The following is an 11,845-nucleotide window of genomic DNA, read 5'->3' as shown; positions in this document are numbered from 1 at the left end:
TTAGAAAATAGTTGCTAAAGCAAACAAATACCAGCTCGTTCCCCTATAAAAGATGCTTTAATGTTTGCTGTTAAAACGTTAAATATTTCGAGAAAATGCGGTCGAAGACACTGCTGACTGTCTTGGAGATAATTTCAAGCATTATAAAACAACATCAATTATTGGATAATTAATATTGTATCATAATTTATCACCATTATCTATTATATAAACTTTGTAAAATAGGCTAGTCAAATTCTATGAATTTGAATAAATTATATATACTTTACTAATAGCTATAAAACGGACCGAATCACATGAAACTAAATTTGTAACGGCTGCTAACGTAAACCGTTTACGACATATGATTAATGAAATTAAACAAAATTTATCAATGAATTTGTTAAATGTTCTTACTAACGGTACGATTTTTAACTATCATATTATTAGAAACTGTGCCTTTTACCGACGTAAATATCATAGCAGTATCGAAAATGGGAGCATAGCATAATGTTGCCTTGACTACGTCGCCATCTTTTATTGTACAATGGCTGAACTTGGCTAGATGCAAACAGATTTTAATAAGTTTACGGCTTGATTGAGCATTCCCAGTTCCTAAAATGGAAGGACGGATGATGGTAGCAAGACTTCCTCCCATTGAAGGGTAATAACAAGAATAATTCAAAATAGAAGAGCCCTTCATAAGTGTTAAAACAAAAAATGTGTAGGAAATATGCTGTGTTTTTATTTATTTATTTTTTTCAAATAAGCTTTTCTAAAACTCATAGGCTTATTTCAATTTGCGGTAAGACATGTAAGATCGTTGCAAAATCGATGGCAGTTGTTACTTATACATGTAGGTGTATACCTGCATATATGCATGTTTGCATGGCCACAGGTTCGAGTCCTTATTTCATGATAATATTTTTCTTTCTTGTTGTGAATGTGTAGAACTCCCAAATGTGACTCCAAAGTGTGATGGGACTGTAACGTCTGAAGGTCTGTGCCAAACCCTTATAGTTTGACACACCGAAGTCCGATGGTTCACGTGCAGTCATAAATCAGAGTCATTTGGTTCTCAGCAACTGTCAAGACTATCTGACAGTTCCATCTTTGATTGTTTGTTGAATTGCAAGGAACTAAGTTACCAATCATGTCATCATAATGTGATGTCACAAACATAGATGTACCAGAAGCATGCGCATGTGAATAACATCTTGTTTTAATCTAGTGCTGAGAATAGTTAAATTTCTGATATTCAAATGGATTTTTAGCTTTTTATGGATTTAATATTCGGTCACATGTTTAACACCAGTGCAGTGCTGTAAACTATGCAGCAATGTGTTATATCCTCACGATAGAAAATATCCTCACGATAGAAAAGAGATAATGTTGCCTTGACTACGTCGCCATTTTTTTTTGTACAATGGCTGAACTTGAAGAGATGCAAAAAGATTTGAATAAGTTTACGACTTGATTGAGCATTCCCAGTTCCTAAAATGGAAGGACGGATATATATATAAGGAATAAGGAATCATTCTTTGAGTATTATCCCTGGTATTATGAGGTGATAATTTTGGCCGGAGCGTGATCAAATCCAATAAAGCCCGAAGGGCTTTATGATAGATTTGATCACGCCCTGACCGAAATTATCACCTCATAATATTCAAAGAATGATTCCTTATTACTTATATTTATGTAATTGTAAGCCACCGTATGATTAAATATTTAATTATAAATAAGCAAACCCCACTGGCGCCTTAATTTGGCGTCATTTGAAGTTATGGGTTATGTAGTACAAAATTGATACGTAGTGTTATCACAGGCAAAGACACTGGAAAATGTAAATATATATATATATATATATATATATATATATATATAGGCACGCCATCCAATCTAATCAATCATCTAAAAGGCAAACATTCATTGGCCTCATTGTTTAAAAAATTAATCATTTCTCCAAAGTTCTGATCTATGACTGCCATACATTGAAAGTTAAAGCAGGGTTTACATAAGACGAAGACAAACATTCCTGATTTTTCGATTCATCAACATGATAAATGTATAATAGCAGAAATACTGACACATTTTGCTAAATATGTTTGAGCAAGTGTGAGTTACGGAGATCGAGATACTTCAATATAATTTTTTTTTTAATTAGAAAAAAGATGACATTTCCGAAATTTAGGTCATTATTGCTTTTATCAAATACTATAATCAAAAATTGCAGGAAGCTTAGGAGTGATTTACGTTTTGGACTGCAGTATATTTAAGAAATAATAAATCTTTTGATTGAGATGTTATTTTTTTTTCAATTTTATTTGAATAAAAAAGTATATATTAAATAGGCCTGCAGGGTAGTTCAATGGATACTTAAACGTTAAGTATCGACATTGAACTGACGTGTTGAAGCAGTCTACACATACTGTCACAATGTCATATAAGCCATCAAACATGCAAGATACTTTGAGATGATGTCTACGAATATTTGAATACGAATAGAATAGCAGTCATGAATATTTGAATATTGACTTATTGTATTTGTTTCAGCACTATTTTAATCTATTGTCAACACCAAATTGATTTTATGCATAGGATTTATACAAACATATTATATCAATCATTTTTTACAGAGGAAGAACTATATCTCCAAGAGCTGGCCAGCAATTTGAAGGATTAACAGGGCCATCATATAAGCTTGATGACAAAATACACCCCTTACCCAATCCAAAATCTCTGAGGGTAAGTCTTGATAATTCCTATAAACTGGTGTACAATATTATTATCTATGATATCTTTGATTCCTAAGCCATAGCATACAGAAGTATGTTGCTTTTTTTAGTAGAAAAATAAAATGATTTATTATAATTCATAATATTAAATTTTAAAACCGAGCCACCATTTGACATTTGAAACAGTGCTGAGACTTGCCTTTCAATTTGAAAAAATCATCGTCATTTACTGGAAACACATTATATGTAGCATGTATGATATTTGGTGTAAATTGATTTAGTGTGGATTTATGATGTATCTACTTATATAATATATGCATGGCATTTAGGGATGTACTTGTCATGATTTAGCCTAGGTATTGATATAGCCGCTCTTCACCAAAAGTGCTAAAGACATATGTAAAGACAAATGTATAAAACGTGAAATGTTACTGTACAATTATAGGACAGACCTGTATATCATGGAAGTATACCTGGTAAATTTTACATTTGCATAATTTAAAACACAGGGTAAACATTCACATTTATAGTAGATGATTATGAACCTTTATAGTTTGTAAATTAGTAAGTTATTATTGCTCCAAGTTAAGAAGTCACAATTCACTGTTGATGATCACTTTGTTGATCCTGTTTCAGCCTTATGTGGACACAAGGTCGGGGGATGTGGACACATGGCCTGCTCATGCCAGTGGCCAAGCGGGGGCATCTACAACGCTGATGCTGTCCAAAAACAAAAGTCTGATTCTGTACGATGAAGAAGCCATGGGCAAGCCCAAGATGATCCCCAAACCTAGGTTTCTGGAACAGCTGGAGAGTTACCTGAAGAAAGAGTTACGGGCCCTTGGTGTTACAGATGTTAATGCCAATGAACTCAGATTACAGGTAAATATATCACTTCAATGATTCACATGCATAATTGTGTATATACCTAGAAATTATATATTATGCACCATTTATAGTAAACGAAACTGATAGATAAATTTAATTAGTTCTTTAGAAGACACCTTCAAATTTTAGCTATGGATAGAGATACAACTGCTCTGAAAAATGTTTTCCAGTTTTTAGCTCACCTGAGCCAAAGGCTCAAGTGAGCTTTTCTGATCACAATTTGTCCGTTGTCTGTCGTTGTCGTTGTTAACTTTTCACATTTTCATCTTCTTCTCAAGAACCACTGGACAGATTTCAACCAAATTTTGCACAAAGCACCACTAGGTGAAGGGGATTCAAGTTTGTTCAAATGAAGTGCCACGCCCTTTTTAAAGGGGAGATAATTGAGAATTGTTAAAAATTTGTTGGTATTTTTCAAAAATCTTCTTCTCAAAAACTATTCAGCCGGAAAAGCTTAAACTTGTGTGGAGGCATCCTCAGGTAGTGTAGATTCACGTTTGTTCAAATCATGGTCCCCGGGGGTAGGGAGGGGCCACAAGAGGGGGATCAAGTTTTACATAGGAATATATAGAGAAAATCTTTAAAAATCCTCTTCTCAAAAACTATTTGGCCATAAAAGCTCAAATTAAAATGGAAGCATCCTCAGGTAGTGTAGATTTAAGTCTGTTCAAATCATGATCCCAGGGGGTAGGGTGGGGCCACAATTGGGGGATCAGGTTATACATAGGAATATATATAGAGAAAATCTTTAACAAGTGAAAAGCTGTTAATGTGACAGCAAACCGGGTTTTCTTTTATGTAAACTGTATCCATAATCCATGTCAACCCTTATCCAGTGAATAGAGTACCCTACATGTATATGCAACATTTTGCCAAAAAATGACTAAGTTCAAAAGCTGATATTTTTTCGATAAATTATCGGAAATCAAAATCCTAGCAATATGCACACCTCTGATATATGTACAATTGATCTGCAAAAGAACAACTTCCTATCTTGAGAACTGTAGGAGGAGTTATCCGTACAATGAGGGTACCCTATATGAAATATTTTGCCAAAAAATGACTATGTTCAAAAGCTGGCATTTTTTCATAAATTATCGGAAATCAAAATCCTAGCAATATGCACACCTCTGATATATGTACAATTGATCTGCAAAAGAACAACTTCCTATCTTGAGAACTGTAGGAGGAGTTATCCGTACAATGAGGATACCCTATATGCAACATTTTGCCAAAAAATGACTAAGTTCAAAAGCTGGTATTTTTTCGATAAATTATCGGAAATCAAAATCCTAGCAATATGCACACCTCTGATATATGTACAATTGATCTGCAAAAGAACAACTTCCTATCTTGAGAACTGTAGGAGGAGTTATCCGTACAATGAGGGTACCCTATATGCAATTTTTTGCCAAAAAATGACTAAGTTCAAAAGCTGGTATTTTTTTCATAAATTATCGGAAATCAAAATCCTAGCAATATGCACACCTCTGATATATGTACAATTGATCTGCAAAAGAACAACTTCCTATCTTGAGAACTGTAGGAGGAGTTATCCGTACAATGAGGGTACCCTATATGCAATATTTTGCCAAAAAATGACTATGTTCAAAAGCTGGTATTTTTTTCATAAATTATCGGAAATCAAAATCCTAGCAATATGCACTCCTCTGATATATGTACAATTGATCTGCAAAAGAACAACTTCCTATCTTGAAAACTGAAGGAGGAGTTATCCGTACAATGAGGGTACCCTTTTGGCAGCCGCCCGCCCGCCCGCCCGCCATTTTCACCATTTTAATAACCGGATTTTTCCGTTGGAAAACCCGGTTAAAAATCTTATTCTCAAAATCTATTAGGCCAGATAAGCTCAAATTAAAATGGAAGCATCCTCAGGTAGTGTAGATTCACGTTTCTTCAAATCATAGTCCCCGGGGGTAGGGTGGGGCCACAATTGGGGGATCAATTTTTACATAAGAGTATATAGAGAAATTTTTAAAAAATTTCTTTTCATAACTATTTGGCCAAGAAATCTCAAATTGGCATGTAACCATCCTCAGATAATGTAGATTCAAGTTTGTTCAAATCATGGTCCCTGGGGGTAGGGCGGGGCCACAATGGGGGATACATTTTTAGATTCAAGTTTGTTCAAATCATGGTCCCTGGGGGTAGGGCGGGGCCACAATGGGGGATACATTTTTATATATAGAGAAAATCTTTAAAAGTCTTCTCAAAAGTATTAGGCCAGGAAAGCCCAAATTTGAGTGGAGGCATCCCCAGATCATATAGATTCAAGTTTGTTTAAATAATAGTCCAGGGGTAGGGTGAGGCCACAATGGGGGATGAAATTTTACTTAGGAATATATAGAGAAAATCTTTCAAAATCTTTTTTTTAAAGACTATTTGGCCAGAAAAGCTTAAACTTGTGTAGAGGCATCCTCGGGTAGTGTAAATTCAAGTTTGCAAAATCACTAGTGGTAGGGCGGGACCATGATGGCGGTTTGATTTTTACATAGGAATATATAGAGAAAATCTTTAAAAATATTCTGGGAAAGTTTTTGGTCCAAAACTCAGTACTTAGTGTGAAAGCACAGGTTATGAGATTAAAGGTAGATTTAAGTTTGATGAAACCATGATTCCTTAGAGAATAGTGGGGCCACGAAATGGGGGGGGGGGGTTATATAGGAATAGAGAAAAATCTTAGAGATACAACAACAAAAGGGGCTTGGTATTTACCAAAAAATAAGAGGTGGATAAAAATTGGCAGATTTTCAATTTCTTTTTAGCAAGATCTACTGTACTCAGTTGTCAAGATATTTTGATACTGTAATGCTAATTTGATCAGAATTAAGGCAATTGTTGCTCAGGTGAGCGATGTGGCCCCTGGGCCTCTTGTTTTTCTATGAACAGTAAATCAAAACTCAGTATGATATCAACTCAGAAGTAAGTCATAAAGATTGTTTTCATGTTCTTTTCCAGGCACACAGAGAGGTGTTTGAATATTTAATAGAGGACTTTAAGACTTACAAGCCTCTATTGTCTGGCATTAAGAATGAGTACGAGATGATGCTGGCCTACCAGAGACAAGTCATAAGAGAACTCGAGCCACTAAAGGTACACAATCTGATCTGGGTTTTTTTTTAATAAATCAAATAGATTCTTGTTTTATATTGAAATTTAAAATCTGGAGCTTATAAATCCATTATTTGACAAATACAGGTAGCAACTTACTACGTAACGTTTTTTGAGCATATGAAAATAATGTTTATTTTTATTTAATGAGAACAGATGTACATTAAAAAACATGCTTTTTCATAGTTTATTTTTACTCATTGCAAATCTCACTGAATTTTAAAAATGTTCACATAATGGGTGACACAAAATGTTGATTTATTTCAGCAAATGCTGGTGACAGTATCAGAACAGTGTGACCAGAAAATAATGTCAATCAGAGAGGAAGAGAAGCAAGGTACACCATAGGGTTTCACTCATTAACTTACACTTGGCACTAGAACTGAATTAAAAATTACAGTGTGCCAGTCTTTAAAGATATTTATCATTTACCATTTATGAATATTAAATAAAAAGAAATATGCTAGTTTTATAATGGTGCTATTAATGATGGTACTTTTATTAGTGCACTCAGTATTCAGCAAAATATATTGCTCACTCTGATTAGCAGAATCATCAAATAGTGCATTTTGACTCATTGTAGCATATGTGTATCGATCTATATCTTTAATATAAGTTCGTACTTAAATTACTAGACAGAAGGCAAGGAGAAGGGCTTTGAATATTATTACATTTACAAATATACTTTAAATCAAAAGATTTATTAAAGAACTTGTAAATTAATTGCTAAACTCTTGATTGTAACAGAAATAAAGGATTTAAAAGCGGAAAACAAGAGACTTCTGGAGAAAATTCAGAACATGCAGAATGAGCGATTGGATCTGGTCGCAGAAGTGAAAAAGTTGGAGGATGATCTGGCAGAAACATACAAAAATTACCGTGATGAATTAGACTCCAAGAAAATGTTGCTACAAGAAATGAATGATATGAGAGATCAGAAAGATGACTTAATGGCATCCAAGGAGTCAGCAGAAATGGAGGCTCAAGACGATCCTGTTACACTCAAAATAGCTCTCAGGTAAGTGGCCAGAAAGTGTTTACCTCTTAAAAAATGTAAAGAGGAGAGGGAAGATTTATCAACAGGTTGAAAAAGTCAGTTTTTTGGAAACTTTTGTTATGAATAAAGATTAATTTACCGGTAGACAAAATATCTAGAGCACCTCTTTCTTATTAGTAACACATTGTATATATTCAATTCAATTCAATGGTTTATTAATTGACATCACCATGTTGGCATACAGTCAAAATGATATCAAATGACAGACAAAAGAAAATTGTAACATAAAGGCTACAGCATGCAAGACAGTTTTATACAATATTTCATAGTCCCTGGAACTGTTTTCTCTGCATAAAACATTTATCCAAGTAGATACATAGACATTTTGTAGTATTATAATCACATGGATTAAAAATTTCTTTTATGGGATCAATACCACAGTACAATTTATCATTGAAAATATCACAATAATGAAATCGAAGATTGTCATACACAGGACAGTAAAGTACAAAATGTTTTTCATTTTCGACTAATAATTTACAAGCATAGCATAAACGTTTTTCCTTTGGGATAATCGGTTTACAATATATAGTCGTTGCATTCATGTACATGTATTATTGCTACAGTTACTCCATAGTATCATTGGATGTTGCATTTTGTCAATCACTGAATATTTTCTTATGTTTTGGAAAGAGTATTTTCTTCATTAGAATTTGGTTCTTACAGGCAAGCCAGAGAAGATGAGAAGAATGCCACAAAACGTTTGAATGACATGATTACAAATTATTATGATGTCATCCCAAGACGAGACTTTGAGACTCTAGAAGCCAAACACAATGTGAGTTTAACATGAGTCTATAATCCTATATTTTCAGAACGATTCAGCTATCTTAAAAAAATTATACTATTACCAGTATGTGTTCTAGGAAGTACATAATATATCTTCAAAGTAGATATTTTAATAGTAAAAAGGTAGTTAGAAATAATATGATATGATAATTCTTCTTCAATATTACTGACTTTGTTTCAGGCACTGGTAGAGTCAACTGAAACCTTGAAAGATGACTTTGATAAACTGAAATTGGAACATGAGTAAGTGCATGTACATGTGTAGTAGTAAAAACTATTTATTAAATTATGTGTCTTAATATTCCAAGCATTATATACTAAAACTTCACACAATCTGTATTTTCACTTTGCAGTACATTACTGGATATTCAGAAGCAGGTTACCAAACAGAGAGATGAATTCTATGTAGAGCTAGAGCAGATGAAGAGAGCATCCACTCCCAGGTAATGCGGCTCCTAGACTAAAGCTTTAGTATATATTGTCAAACCAAGGCACACTGTATCATTTTATATCAATGGAATTTACAGCATAAAAAGAAAGCTTACCGTGGTATGTTCCAATATTCATTCATTGTTGTGGGGAATAACTAATTGTATATCAGTATGCCACATACAAAAAGAAAGAAAGTTATATTACTATGTACAGGGTATCAAAATCAAATTGTCTTCTTATTTTGTCAGGCCTGATTGGGAGAAATGTGCAGACGTTGTATCAGGTGGTGTGGTCCGCTGGAAGGAGCTCTCAGACGGCAAGACGTCCAATGACCTGGTGGATGCTCTGCTCTCAGAGATACAGGCAGGCGGACCAGTGGATTCGGGTGGAGCAGAGTATTTTGATGGACAGGTATTATACATATCATATTATACATGTATATACAATATTTGGATCCCATTATTTAGGACTGTGCATTTCACATGAAAGGTTGAATTGAAAATGGACAAAAGAACTAATTATAAAAGCATTTAGAGAGAGAGAGAGGGGAGAGAGAGAACTGTTTAAAAACTTCCTTTTTTTACTTCAGGGAACTGGACCTTCTGTTCCAAAATACTTGCGATTTGATGGACCTGTTCGTAACCGTCGTCTTGGCAAAAGAGATTGTCTGTTACTTATCCGTGATATTTGGAGGGAAAAAGCTGCCCATGATGCATCTGTAAGTCTATTGACCTCAGAGTCTGTTAGAACTTATTGGTTTTAATCTTTAAACTCTCAAACCACCATAATGTTACATAGAGAATATATAATGGTTCCAAAAGCTTGCTGTATGGTAAGAGTGTGTGGGAGTATGGTCTTTTAATTTAAAAAAAAAATTGATATCATATAATTATAACTCTCTGTTTCTCAACAGAAAGCAGAAGGAGAAATGCGTGACAGCATGGCCGACTTCTTGGATACCTACCTCAGTCGCCGATTTGCCATGGAGCAGATGAAGGTAGAATGGGCATACAATCTTCATGACGCCTGCCAGAAATACTCGAGTGATGAGCTTGTGGGATTGTTCTGGGGAGTGCTGGAAAACAATGTAAGTCACTCTCTTTTTCTCCTTGTCTTTACAATCTGATTTATAAATTTTAGAATTTACAAGATCCTGTTTCAATGCCTGCCAGGATTTGTGTCTTAGGCCTAGAAAATTTGACACCTTCCTGAAGCATTCTCTCTGCTGAACAGGCCTTAATTACCAAATTCATAAATATGTGAGGTCACTGAACTCTTTAGTTGTTGCTATTAAATGAGACTTTTTTTTTAGCAGCAACCTTGATGTGTATATCCTCAATGGCTCATACTTTAGATAATATCAAAATACATGTAACAAGAGTAAAAATTTTAAAAATCTCCAATGTGTTTGCATTTTAGGTTGATGAAGAAATCTACCATGACCAGATGACAAAAATAGAGCAGCTGTTAAATCAGCTGACATCTATTGATGTGGAAAAAGGAAATCCAGGAAAAATTACCAAGAATGAGCTTATATCTGGAATCCAGACAGTGCTGCCCAATGTGGATGAGGAATCCATGGCAGCTCTGGTCAAGGGGGCAGAACTGGAGCTGGATGCTCAGAATGCAGAGGAGATTGACTACAAGGAAATGTTTAAAGAGGTAAATGCATGAACTGCTTGTCAGTCTGGATATAGAAATATGGCTTCAATATCAGAAAAATATTTTAAGATTTTAAATGTATGTTCACCCCGAATAAATAATTTGTGAATGATTTTGACACTTTTTATATTTTATCTTTTGGTATACATCTCCAAAGTATGTTTAAAGGATTTCCACCATTGAAATTTAAATGTATTTATTTCAAATAATGTGAATTGAGCTGATTTGATAATCAACTTGTATGCTTCAGGATGATGAAGGAAGATTTGGTCCCTTCCTTGATGAAGTTCTTAAATGGATGAAACAGGATCGGTTAAACTTTGGAGAGGAAGTCAAACAAAAGCTTGAGGGGTCAAGGTAAACATTTAGATTACATCTATTTTCATAATTATTAAAAAATTAAGTTTGCTTTTAGAATAAGGCTAATAGAAAAGGTGCAAGGAGTTACCCAGTCAGATCCTCTTAGTTCATACCCAGTGCATGTACTCCTCTGTACAAATTGATTTTTCTGCCACAATCAATAATCACGCATTCATTGACTTTACAGCAAAGTTGAGGTGGATGAAATGAAACAGCTGGTAATGGGAGCTGCACCAAACCTGGACACACCCCAGCTCCTGAAGATTTTGGCCTGGGTGTATGAGACAACCCCTGAAAATGTTCCTAGTGCTGAAGCCGCTGAACTTTCTAGAGCCATAGAGAGGCTACAAAACTGCCATGTTCCCCGATCATAGTATCATTCTTGAGTGGTCCATTGAATGATGTGTATCTGTGTGATTGAATGATAGGACATAAGTATGAATGGATTGATTGTATGTATAATTTCTGGGATCATTAAATAAAGTCTGTGATATCAGTGAATGTACTGTCAATTACTCTAACACACATGTGGTACATGTGTGTACAATGTTGGTGTACTTTTTACTGTGTGCATTTTAAATTTATATTTGTTATGAAATAGAATTACATGATCATGTTTAGTACATGTATAAATGTATGTTGAAAAATAAATTACTATACAAATTCTACCTTTCTTTTGTATGAAATTTACATGAATGGAAATTAGATTGCTAGTCTTGACACAAGTTTGAATATTTAGATTCAACTCTGTTCAGTTTACATCTGATTTTTTTCACAACAAATCTGAATTAATTATAGTACATGTACCTGT

The 11,845-nt window shown here is 34.3% G+C and overlaps 1 protein-coding gene across 1 annotated transcript; it reads left to right on the top strand.

The window, feature by feature from the left end:
• Positions 1-483: 483 nt before the first annotated feature.
• LOC105329245 (translin-associated factor X-interacting protein 1) lies at positions 484-11,700 on the top strand. Its single transcript, XM_011430436.4, has 15 exons — positions 484-643; positions 2,616-2,724; positions 3,351-3,596; positions 6,582-6,716; positions 7,002-7,071; positions 7,482-7,752; positions 8,458-8,569; positions 8,762-8,823; positions 8,934-9,023; positions 9,261-9,423; positions 9,602-9,730; positions 9,926-10,099; positions 10,432-10,674; positions 10,925-11,031; positions 11,222-11,700. The coding sequence occupies exons 1-15, from the start codon at positions 600-602 to the stop codon at positions 11,406-11,408; spliced, it is 2,142 nt and encodes a 713-aa protein (XP_011428738.3). The 5' UTR covers positions 484-599; the 3' UTR covers positions 11,409-11,700.
• Positions 11,701-11,845: the final 145 nt, after the last annotated feature.

This window comes from Magallana gigas, chromosome 3 (assembly GCF_963853765.1).
Source record: "Magallana gigas chromosome 3, xbMagGiga1.1, whole genome shotgun sequence".
Taxonomy (NCBI): Eukaryota; Metazoa; Mollusca; class Bivalvia; order Ostreida; family Ostreidae; genus Magallana; species Magallana gigas.
The sequence above is the reverse complement of the archived record's forward strand: the minus strand, read 5'-3'. Positions and strand labels throughout refer to the sequence as shown.